This window comes from Neovison vison, chromosome 2 (assembly GCF_020171115.1).
Source record: "Neovison vison isolate M4711 chromosome 2, ASM_NN_V1, whole genome shotgun sequence".
NCBI classification, from domain to species: Eukaryota; Metazoa; Chordata; class Mammalia; order Carnivora; family Mustelidae; genus Neogale; species Neogale vison.
In genome coordinates, this window is record NC_058092.1 from 109801709 (window position 1) to 109814176 (window position 12468).

Below are 12468 nucleotides of genomic sequence, written 5' to 3' on the forward strand. Positions count from 1 at the left end.
GACGTACAAATGATCCACAGGTATATGAATAGAGGGACTCAATATCACTAATCATCAGGGAATGTAAATCAAAACCACAATGACATATCCAACCTGTTAGAATGACTATTATGCCAAAGACAAGAAATAGTAAGTATTTATAGGGATGCGAAAAAAGTGAAATACTTGTACACTGTTGGTACAACCATCATGGAAAACAGGATGAAGTTCCTCAAAAAATTAAAAGTGAAACTACCTTGTGATCTAGCAGTTCCACTTCTGGATATATATGTGAAGGGGGAAAAAAAGTGTCTTGAAGAGATAACTGCAATCCCCTAGTCATTGCAGCATTATTCACAATGGCCAAGAAATGAAAACAATCTAAGTATCTGGAAATGGATAAATGGGTATACATACTTCCATATGTGTGTGCTATGGAGAGCACTGAAGTAGCAGCCTGGTTAATTCAGCATGACTTCCCATATCAGTGCTCACAGCGAGAACTTGATTCACCTAGATGTGTAGTGTTCTATTATCTAGGTGGAGTCAAAAAACCACCCTCCAGTGCAGCAGTTGACAGTAGAGCACTGTGGCAACTGTCTGGGGACAGGGCACTTTTCTGTCCCCAAAAGCATTCCAGTACATGCAGCGTTACATCATCACATGGACAATATGATGTTGCAGGATGGCCTTTCCATTGAGTTCAGCTGTGAACATTTTAAATGAAATTATATAAGCCTTATAAAATATCAATATTTTGATCAATTAATACATTAATTCAGGCTATATTATCTATTCCAGAGTCCTTTCTCACTCCCATTTTATTCTTATTGTTCACCTGAATAATTTATAATATTCTTCTTATTTTCACTCCTCTGATCTCTAGCTGTGGTAACTGTCTGAACACAGCTGATTAATTATCAGAGAGCTAATATCATTGGCAGATCCAGCTTAGAAACCCCTAACTCCCAATAACTGCACCATTGACTGGAAGATGGGCCCTTCAGTCCCTTCATTTTTTGCAAATTCAGATTGATTTCAGACTTCAGATTGGGGTTCAGATTGAGGCTGGATGCTTGCTTCCTGGACCTGTCTTGAAAGCATAAGCAGTACTCTAGTTGTATGAGTTACGTTACTAACCTAGCTTCATGTTGTTTTTTGTTATGTTCCTTACTTATGGCTTATGCTCCTCCCAGCCCCATGTATGTTAATCATTATCCCTGCTTTTTTCCACTCCCTATTCCTTGTTTGCCCATTGATTGTAGTACCTGATAGCGATCAGATGATAACATCTGTCTTGAAATTATCTGATTCACCCCATCATACCAGATCCTGGATGGCACCTCACTGTTTGAAAGAATACACACCTTTGGGTTGTTTCAAGGCTTCATGAAACCCATGAGCCTCTTCTCATGTACTCACCTCCTTCCCCAATCACTACATATATGTAACATTCCTAGGTTCAACAGAGCAAGGCAGCTTTGGGAACAAAGATCAAGGTGCATCGTGGGCATGGGCAAGTTTGAGTCTGTAACAAGTTTTAGTGGTTGACCCTGAGCATATAAGCTGTGCTTGCTTGGCTGGCTAGGAGATGACTCCAAGAGAGGAGGGCTAGCCTTGAGCCTGAGGCTGTAGCCTCTTCTGGCTGAATTCTCCCTCTCCCTTGTCTTTAGAATGGGTTCCGCTGTATAGAATCTCCCCCTTCTAAGGAGATGGTGATAATCCCAGTAAGTGCTAATCGCCCTGAAAAGTGGATCACAAGAGCCCTGGCTAGTAGAGGAAGCTACAGAAAAGGAGGTGGGTTGAATGGCTGTCAGACTCAAGTCTTGGATCCCTCCTTCCCACTGTCTCTCCCCTGTCTTGTCTTCCTTCTCAATGAAGCGTTTTTTAGGTTTTAGCTCCTTGACTGACCCAGAGCACAGCCCACGTGGTGCTGTGTCTACCTCCCAAGGATGTAGGGAGTAGTGGGGGAGATGAATAGTGAACAAATGCATGATGTGAAGTGTTGCCACGTCCATGGCACATCTCTGTGCTGGAGGGGTGGGGGTGGAGTATGAAGGGGGACTTGAGGAAGAGTTGTCATCTGGGAGGGGCAGTGTGCTCAGTTCACTCTGAAATCATCAGAGAGAATTTAGGGTTGAATAGGCCCCAGCTCAAGTGTTTACTCATGGTGTCTAAATCATAGACCTAGAAATAAGGCTTAGGGAAATGAGACAGTCTCTTTCATGAAAATATTTATTAAACAATGAATATTTTCATCTAATGCTTCAGTTGATAGGAGATAAAACAAATCTATTACCTACAACACAGAAACTGAGAGGCTGCATAAGTCCCAGCTTTCCCACAGAGGACAAGGCTTGCTCAAGCTGCGCTGGGGAGGCCAAGGTTCTGCCAGTGTGGAACTGTGGGGTAGGCCCTCTAGGGTCTAGTCAGCCATCTCTCCCTTCCCTGAGGAGCCTTTGTAAGAGTGAGCACAGAAGAAGGACGAGAACATTCTGCATGCGGTGTGCGCTCTGTCCGTTTGAGCGCGCAGCAAGAAATTCTTCCAGGTCTGAAAAAAAAAAAATCCAGAGGGTGGGAGAGACACTGTCACATGCTGGTTTTAAGAAACTGAAATAGAGCTGTCTCCACCTGCTCTGATACAGGCCCTATTCTGTTTGAGGTTCCTTACCAGCCTTTGCTGCTGGGGCTCTGCGGCAGGGCTAGAGGGTTTTGAGGTCAGGCCTGAGGCAACAGTTGGCTCACCTGGCATAGGAAGGAAGCCCCACTGTAGGAGGCCCGGTTCAAGGTAGAAGCACCTTCCTGGAGCTTTCCTACTCCCTTCCTTACAAACAGAAACAAGGGGATTTCTGTGGGACTTAGAGAGCTGGAAGAGAATTTACATTTTTAGAGCTTAACAAACAACTCTTCAGCCCTTCTCATTTAGCCTATGTGCTGACCAAAGGTGATCTTCCAGAGAATTTCACATCAGGTCATTTAGCAATTAGGGGCAAAGAGGTGTGATTTGAAATACAATGAAATAAAATACAATGAAATAAAATCCCTGTGTTGCAAAGAAGGTCCAGCTCTTCTCCAAATGAGTCCTAATACCATCCCCTTGGCTAGGTACCGCTTATTAAACAGGAGAAAGCATCCATTCTGAAAGCAATGGCTACTCTTCCCACAGAGGAAGTTACAAAAATGAATAGCTTCCCAGCAATCTGGGGACTGGTGTCACACCCCAAGGTGCTCACCTTCCTGGCTGTCACAGTGTGGCTTCTCTTAGCCTGAAGAAGTGAGTCTGGCTTTCTGTGTGGGAGGGACCCCACTCCAAAAGTGTTGGGTGGGAGTCCCAGGAGCAGTAGGACCCAGCAGGGGTCTTAGCTAAAATCCCTGCTGAGTGATTATGAATGATTATGATGTGAAGCTGACCATGGGCAGGCAGGGGTGCCAACTGCACTAAAGCGTTCTCACAGGCCAATCTGGGCCTATGTATGGTTGACTGGGCAGGCAAGCATGCAGATGAGGAAGGGCCTAACTACAGGAACTTCTACCCAGACTGCTTGGCAGAGGCCCACCTGGTGTTCTTCCCCTTTCACCCCACCACCAGACTTCAGACAGGCCTGCCTTGTCCTGCCACCTACAAGCCCTCCAGGAGTTGCTCTCTGAATGTGAGAACCTATGGTGAGCATGACACAGTGAAAGTTAACAGATAAGGATGGCAAGCAATGGAAACAGGTACCCACTCTTCACCTATTCACAGGTGGGCTATGGTGGGGCCATCTAAGAGGCTAGATTCAGGATAGGACAGAGGTGTGGCCCACTCTAGGCCTGGGTGCCACTTCCCTATACTATCCCACTCTGGGAAAGTGTTGTTCCAGTGTACGAAAACCTCACAAAACAGGAAATCTAACATCTGGACCCAGGGAAGGCTCCAGAAAAGCTGATGCTAAGATAGGTGATCTGCGTGTAAGAAGCTATTCAGGTGAGAAAGGGGTCTGTCCATACTGAGCTTCAGTTTTTACTCTCTCCAGTGAATGAAGCAGGCTGCCTGCTAGAACAGATTAAGGCCCTTTTTGGCAGTCGTTTATTATATATAAGCTCAAAGGCTGTTGTTTTAGTCAGCTTTGGGAATTTGATTAGACAGGTCAGCTCAGTCAGCAGGGGTCCACAAAGTGGGGCTATGAGTACCACATGATGTCCCTCTCAGGAGGCCCCAGGTTGCTCACTAAGCTTAGGGAGAAAATATTCTTCCACTCTACATTTAGGAAAATTTAAAACTAAGCCTTACAGTATTTACTGTACTGATTAGAATCTACTGAATCAATTATTCTATGACCATTAACTCACCTCATATTGAAAAGGAAACTGCTACCAGTGTATAACTTACTATAAACTAGGATTTTTATTGTATTCTTATCAAAAGGTCTTTTTTAGACTTGATCAGGCATAGCAAAGATTTTTATCATGTGTGTTAGTCCTGTGTCTATGTGAAAAAGAAGATATAGGTAAAATCAAGTTTGCACATGCTCTGCATGGCAACTGTCTCACCACCACTGAATGGGGAACATACTCAAGTATTTTTACTGGAGTGGAGTGGGAAATTAAAATGGAAAAAAGTTCAAGACCACCTTGAATGAAGGTAATGTCATATTTTATTTTATTTTATTTAAGATTTTATTTATTTATTTGACAGACAGAGATCACAAATAGGCAGAGAGGCAGGCAGAGAGAGAGGAAGGGAAACAGGCTCCCTGCTGAGCAGAGAGCCCAACGTGGGGCTCCATCCCAGGACCCTGATATCATGACCTGAGCCGAAGGCAGAGGCTTAACCCACTGAGCCACCCAGGCGCCCCGGTAATGTCATATTTTAATGTGAGGTCCGGAACCAGTATTCCTAAAACTCTCCAGTTTACAGATACTTCTGGGAGTCAGATGACTACCCCTCCTGCCAGGTCACCCAGAGAACCTCACCCATTGGAATGGCACCTATCATGGGAGAATGTCCCTGGAGAGCAGGACAAAGCATGTTGGAGCTGGCTGGGGCCATGATCCTGAAAAGCCATCTCTCCCATAGGCCTACAAGCTGGTTCTGGCCCTATGATTTTTGTTTCATTTTTTGGGTTGGTTGGTGCCAGAAATATATTTTTTAAAACTGAGTTGGAAGCATGATGTAAGGTTTGAACTGACCCTAACTTGACATTCACATTCCCTGTTTACCCCTGAAGGCACTTGAGTTTGCTACTTCACTGTGTCAGTACTTAGACTATAAATTTTAGAACACTAAACTGGTTTTTTAGGCTAATGAAATACTTAATTCTTTGGGGCTATATGTGGGAAGACCCACCCTCTTGGTATAATGAATTTGGGGCCTATTTCGACACTAAGCTTCCTGCTACTTGGATGCTTGTGTTTTTTTGTTTTGTTTTGTTTTGTTTAACCAATTATTGTTAAACTTAATGCTCCTCAATTAGTGGATATTGTTCACAAACCAGAAAACACATTTCAGTAAACTTGCATATAAATGCAGGATTATGAAATAATTTTTTAAACCTCAGTATGTTGACTGGAACACTGCTGATGAGGATGATAATAAAATAATAATTTATTTTGTGCATCATATATAACAGGTAAAGTCCTTCTCATCTTAATAAATCAATGGTGTAAATATTCAGCTCTAATTTTGCATTTGCAGACACTGAAACACAAACAAGTTATTCAACCCTTCATAAGGATCGTAAATATTATAACAAGTATTTGGGGGGATTTGAACAAGGATTTTGGAGGGATTTTCCTGTGCTTTTCCTATTATGCTACACTGTCTCTTTTAATGCAAAATTAACAAATGTAAATGAAGAAAATAGTAGAGATAATGCCAGTTGCCTGCCTCAAGCATACTGTTTTTAAAATACTAGAAATGGTTTCTTTTGATTGCAATATAATAATAGATAATGGCTTATATGGTGTTTCTTCTTTGAATATGTATTTGGAACTAACTGCCAAAGGCCATCCATTCAATATTAATTGAGAATATTATTCACAAAACACTATTTTAGATCATGGAAGAGAAAAATGACAAAAGAGCTCACACCAACAAACAAGATGATTTGGCATAAATTTTCTCCTTCAAGATCTATGTGAGAGTAGAGGGTAGGTTATCCTTCTTTTACAAGAGAAAACAGAAAAATTAGTGTTTTTCTGAATTAGAATGGAAAAATATACCCTTGAAAAGACATTCTATTCAGCATTAAGAAAGACTGTCATTCTTATACTTGCAGAGCATCAGAGCAAGAAGGGCCCTTGGAGGTTGTTTGGTCTTCAGGTCCCTGGAAGTACCAGAGGGTCATGATTTTGTAGTGTTTTGTTATCTACTGGTGACTTGCCCATCGACACGTATCCTTGATTCATATCTTTTTCATTATGTTAAGGACATAAATTTCTATTCTACCTCCCATATGTTTTTAAAAATAAATTGGAAAAAAAAAGATTTTATTTATTTGTTTGACAGATATCACAAGTAGGCAGAGAGGCAAGCAAAGAAAGAGGGGGAAGCAGGCTCCCTGTTGAGCGGAGAACCTGATGCAGGGCTCAATCCCAGGACCCTGAGATCATAATAATAAATAAATCTTTAAAAAAAACAAATAAAAAATAAAAAAAAATATATTAAAGTTATGGCAACATTATTTTGGAATGGGATCTGTATCTTTTTTCACTTTTATAATTCCCAAATAAAACTTAAGAAGGAAAAAAAAATCCTTACAACATCCCATTAAAGGATTTAAAACATTACTTACTGTTTAATTTAGAATATGGCCATATTTTCAATATTCTAAATAACACTATGAAAAATATCTTTAGTTAGTATTGATAATTATTCTTATAGAAAGAGTACAGAAATGGCACAGTAGTTAAGATTTACATCCTAAACCCTTATGCACTGTTGGTGGGAATGTAAGTTGGTGCATCCTCTATGGAAACAGGTATGGGGATTCTTCAAAAAATTAACAACAGGTCTCCATAATGATTCACCAATTCCACCTCTGGGCATTTATCCAAAGGAAACAAACATACTAACTCAAAAATGTATACGTACCTCCATGTTCACCACATACTATTTACAATAGCCAAAATATGGAAGCAACCTAAGCAAACATTGATGGATGAATGACAAAGAGCATATATGATATAAATATGTATAAATGTGATATAAATTAAATGAATAGGATATAAATGTCAATAAAAGAAGATATATGATAGATAACATGAACACATATAATGGGATATTTTCAGCCATAAGAAAGAAGGAAATCTTGCCATCTGTGACAACATGGATGGACCTTAAGGGTGTTATGCCAAATTAAATAAATTGAACAGAGAAAGAAAAATACCATAAGCTCTCACATGTGAAATCGTAAAAGAAATAAAAACAACAGAACTCAAAGAAACAAGAAGTTTGGTGAATGTCAAAGGTGGGGGTTGATAGGTGAGCAATGTGGGAGAAGATCAAAGATCAAAGGTACAAATTTTGAGTTTTAAAATAAATAACTCATGGAGATATAATATATATAGCATGGTGATTATAATAAATCTATATTTAAAAGTTGTTAAGTGGGGGGCAACTGTGTGGCTCAGGGGGTTAAGCCTCTGCCTTCAGCTCAAGTCCTGATCTCAGGGTCCTGGGATTGAGCCCCGCATTGGGGTCTCTGCTCAGCAAGGAGCCTGCTTCCTTCTCTCTCTCTGCCTGCCTCTCTGCCTGCTTGTGATTTCTCTCTCTGTCAAATAAATAAATAAAATCTAAAAAAAAAAATTGTTAAGCAGGTAGATCTTAAAAGTTCTCATCACAAGAAAGAAAACCATGACTATGGGAGGTGATGGATGTTAAGTAGACTTAGTGTGCTGATCATTTCACAACATACAAAAATATCAAATCATTGTGTTGCACACCTGAAAATATAATGTTAAATGCAAATTATGTCACAACTAAAAAAAGCATTTGACAAAAGTCAGGAATGTCCTCACAATGTCCATAAATGGTAACAATTTTATTCATAGATTAATAGATTCATAGATTAATATGAATCTATGAATATGAATTAATATTCTCACTATTCATAAAATAACATTAATTATATCAAATATGCTATGGTATGTTTATTTGTAGTATTTTTCAGTAATTAAATGTTATAAAGTATTTCTAAATTAGCAATTAGCTTTTTGTGATTAATCTCTTAAGAGAAAAATATCAGACCTTGTTTATTAGCTGTTGGTGTCAACTCCTATAAGCCTCGGTTTCCTTCAATATAAAAAGTATAATAATACCTATTTCATGGACTTAAGAGACTCAAATAGGATAAAGTGAATAAAGTGCCTGAAATAACTGACAGACATCATCATTCTCATCACCATCCTTCATGTCATCATCATCATCATCATCATCTCTGTCAGCAAGCCACCAGTCATCTGCCCTGAGGAAGGATCAGTGGGTCAAACAGTACAAAAGTACTGTTTGTTCCTGTCCTTTGACACCTGACAAATTACTGTGAAATATTATTATTTTGTTTAACTATGATGAGCAGAAGTCACACGTAGAAGCCATTGTCACTGTCCTTGGCAGACAGCATTTGCACCCTCAGATGTTTCCAGAATAGAAAACAGTAAGCAGATAATCTGAAATCTAGTCCCTGCCCTGTTGCTTCTGAACCCAAAGTGGCCTTGCATAGGAGACTGAAAATGACCACAACTAGCCCCTTCCCACATTATTGCTGGGAGCACCAATGGCATGTAGGAAATTACTTCACATGTAGGACTACACACGTCCCACTTGCAATTCCAATACCTGTTCCTTAATTTGTGTCCTCCATTCTCTGGGGGCACAAAAGGAGCAGCTAGTGGATCAGGGGCATAAGCCCGGGAAATGAAAGAAAGGAAGGGCTTTGGAAACCTAGTGGGCATGAGAGAAGGAGGACAAGCTGCAACACTTTGCAATACTGTACTATACTTTCTCTCTTCCTACTGGCACTGCCCACACTATGCACAGCTGGATGAGAAGGAATGGGGCAGAAAGAGGGGTTGATGGGTTGTTCATTAAACATCTCTTGACAGCTCATCTTACCCAAGGTTGCAGAAGAGGAAGGGAGGAGCAGGAAAGGTAGCTTGGAAGCTGAGCATTCATTAAGTGTGCTCCTCCACTACTGGCCCCACCAGGAAGGCAGGGGTAGGAGATTGGTTTGGAGGGCTCCACCTTCAGTGGTGGTGCCCCTGCATTGCCGTCCTGACCATGGACAAAGGGATGGGAAGTGGTGCTGAACATCTGTGATTTGGCCAGAGCTGAAGAAGGTGGACAGAGGAACAGAAAAGCAGCTTTAGAAGCTTTGACTGCTCAGTGCACAACCAAGGCCCCCATGACTGATGAAGAGGTTGAAGGCCTGTGCCTTCATTCACTGGAGTCCATGAGGAGCATGCTGAAGAGGGGAGAGGATACAGCATGTGGCACTGAAATGCTGTGCCTTCTTTACCTGTGCCCCTTGGCCCTGCCCAAGATCAATAGCAGAGTGTTACATTTGTTTTCTGATGCAGAGAATTCACACTCTTCACTGAGTTTTACAGTGAGTGAAATGTTTGTGTTGAGTTTGCTCACTGCTCAGAATTCTCACAAATGAGTGTTCACCCCATGTGTTCTCCACACCCTCATGGCTCTTAATATGCGTGGCAGGCCTGAGTTTTGCTTACAAGCTACCTTCCTTCTCTGGGACTGCGTGAATGGCTGTAAAGGGCAGAACCAGACCATCCATGCCTATTCCTGTCCTGCTCCAGTACCCTCCTCACTTCACAGTTGAGGAGATGGTGTTGGTGTGGTGTAGGAAAATCGCTAGAGATTTAGTCAGTAACCTCCCGGCCAGAGTTGGCTCTTTTAGCAACTTGTGTGCTCCCCAGAGTCTGCTCACTGAGAGGACACTTAAGGATGCTGTTTGGGAAACACATTTAAACCCAGTACCTGGGCATAGTAAACTTAGGAATCATTTTGAATAATAGTGATAATATGCTATGTGATTCACAATGAATGTGATTTTCCTAAGTGATCAATCAACCATGTTCTCATTTCTATGTCACCTGGAACAGCTAGATATCTATGGATTGGGAGTTACAAAGGAGAAATCCCTGTCATTGTGGACTGTGCACAGGACGTAGGTCCACTTACCACAGCTGTCTGGCGTCTGCTGAGGGAGACAGTGTAGGACTGCGAAAACACACCTGCAAAGGCGGCAGCTGTGGAAGGTCCAGGCTCCATGCATGAGTGCACCACATTCACTAAGGAGACAGAAAGGCAGTGTCAGCCCTTCTGGTTCGTGTGCACTACCCATGCCCAACCCCCACACTGTCTGTCCTCTCCACGCTTGTGGTCCACTCCCAGACATGCCGAGCCCCACAGGGCCTCTGTACCCACTCCCATCCACACCCCACTCCCCTCCCCAACATGCTACCCTGAAGGCCCCCCTACCCACACCCACTCCCCTCTGCAAGGTCAAGCCCCTCTTCTCCCCTCATCCCCTCCCATGTCCCTGCCCCACTTGCAGGCAGGCTCCTGCACAGGCCCACCTATGCCTCTGATCATGCTCACAATAACGGCCAGTGAAGTGGGCAGGACATATGCAGAAGCTGCCCAGCACGCAGGTGCCACCATTCCTGCAGCAGCTGAGCCTTGGGGATACACCTGTGGGCGGGAGGCCTGGGTGTTCAAGTCTGCCTGCTTCCTGTCCCTTTGCCTTAGACTACCCCTGAGAGGGCCTCATGAGATTGCTTGGAGAGGCAATAAAATTTTACTCCCTGCCAAGTGTGTTTGCTCAGGTAGACCCTACTTGTTAATTTAAGGGTTAAAAACAAACTGCCAGGGGTACTGGAGGGTCAGGAAGCAGCTCAAGGACCCAAGGAGAAACCCTGGCCCCTGCAAATAGGATTTTCTCTCTCCTTTCCTTTCAGATGTTAAAGTCAGGAGGTGACTTCCCTGGACAGTGATTAAAAACAGGCCTTCAAGGCGGGGACCACCCACAGTGGGATGACTTACAGAAAACCCTCCCAAGCTCTTGTCCCCGCCAGGGGGACAAGGCCCCTCCCCCACCCTGCCTCCGAGAGACATGGGGTCTGGAGCCTGAGAATCTGCAATAAGCCAAGCAAGGGCCTACTTTTAACTTGAGTTGGAATCTTTGTTTTGAATATATTTAAATCACACTCCTCGAGACCTCCTGAGTAAATGCAATATTGTACCAGTGAAAGAGTAAAACTTGTTTTCACAGCAAAAGAGCGCCTCACTAGGACACATTTTTCACTTTATAGTATATCTTCATGTGAAGATGGTAAATTGTGGTTTGTTGGGTTTTTCATTTTATCCTTAATCTATTCCAGGTTGTTCTCAGATCCTAAACTGGGAGGACAATAATGGAGATGACCAGAAAAGTTTTTGGGGGGCAATGCCACTTACTACCTGAGAAAGCCCTGAAGTAGGTACTTGAATCCTGCGGCCGCCACCCATCCATGCTTCCGTTCCCCTCTCCCAAATTATTCAGGATCCAGTTGAGTGTTTCCTGCTGGAGCTTCTGGGCTGTAGCATTTTTTATTTCTTCTCTCTTACCTTTATGTTTCTCTTTTTGATAATCTTTTAAAAACATTGAAAATGTGAGACTGATGATGATTAAGAAATAAATATACAATAAAAAGAGACTATAAATAAAATGCTTCTTACTGTTGTCTCCCAAGTGGATGATGTGTAATGCCAAACTGACAAAAAACAGAAGCCTAGAATGTTTAAAGAAAATTATTGGTTTAAATATTAAAAGTAAAAGTAGAAATGTCCATATGCTTAAAATGTAAAGCAATCATATATAAACATAAATATATACAAATTTAACATTTATTAAATATTATGCCATCATTCTGTAACTTGTAGATGTAACTTAATTAATGTCATCGTGACTTAGAAAGATTTTGAGACCAAAAAGTGTGCATGTCCCTTAAGGAGAAAGAATATTTGTGCATATGCTGCAGTTTATTCTGAACACTTTTAAATGCCCCTCTCAGCCCTGAGATCTGAATGATGTGTGTCCTTACCTAACAGGGTGTCTCCAGGTCATTTCCCACTGGCACGTCTTCTGGTGTGAAAGTCTCCTTCTCTCATCAGTACTTTGAAGATCAATTTCCAAAGGAGTGCAGATCAGTTTCCAAGGAAGTAGAGTCTTAAGGCGTTTTGTATTTAAATATATCTTTACTCCAGGTCCTGGAATAACTGCATTAGGACATAAGATGAATAAGAAAAGAAGATACAGATCTTTCCTTTCCTTCTGTAGGCTGTGAGAAACAGCAGTGAGATCTCCGGGTTCTGCTGTGGAAGTCCATTAGGCAGTGAGCTGCTGTAGCAGGCAGGGCCCATGCTGAGCCTCCAGGACTGTCCCCTCACTGAGACCAGGGGGGGTGGGGTGGAGGTTGGAGACTTGGGCTGATTCTCTCTTCAGTAGTGTT

General features: G+C 42.1%; 1 protein-coding gene across 1 annotated transcript; it reads right to left on the bottom strand.

The window, feature by feature from the left end:
• Window positions 1–2408: 2408 nt before the first annotated feature.
• Window positions 2409–12083, bottom strand: LOC122899203 (cryptic protein-like). Its single transcript, XM_044236799.1, has 6 exons — window positions 12061–12083; window positions 11696–11748; window positions 11438–11608; window positions 10555–10669; window positions 10157–10266; window positions 2409–2530 (listed from the first exon to the last, which is right to left on the bottom strand). The coding sequence occupies exons 1-6, from the start codon at window positions 12081–12083 to the stop codon at window positions 2409–2411; spliced, it is 594 nt and encodes a 197-aa protein (XP_044092734.1).
• Window positions 12084–12468: the final 385 nt, after the last annotated feature.

Bases quoted from the DNA above. Each gene is read 5' to 3' on its own strand.
- LOC122899203 (XM_044236799.1), bottom strand. From the start codon at position 12,083: ATGACCTGGAGACACCCTGTTAG. The intron at 11,749-12,060 runs GTAAGGACACAC...TAAACATTCTAG, and splicing joins ACCTGGAGACACCCTGTTAG to GCTTCTGTTTTTTGTCAGTT. The intron at 10,670-11,437 runs GTAGTAAGTGGC...TCCCGCCCACAG, and splicing joins CTACTTCAGGGCTTTCTCAG to GTGTATCCCCAAGGCTCAGC.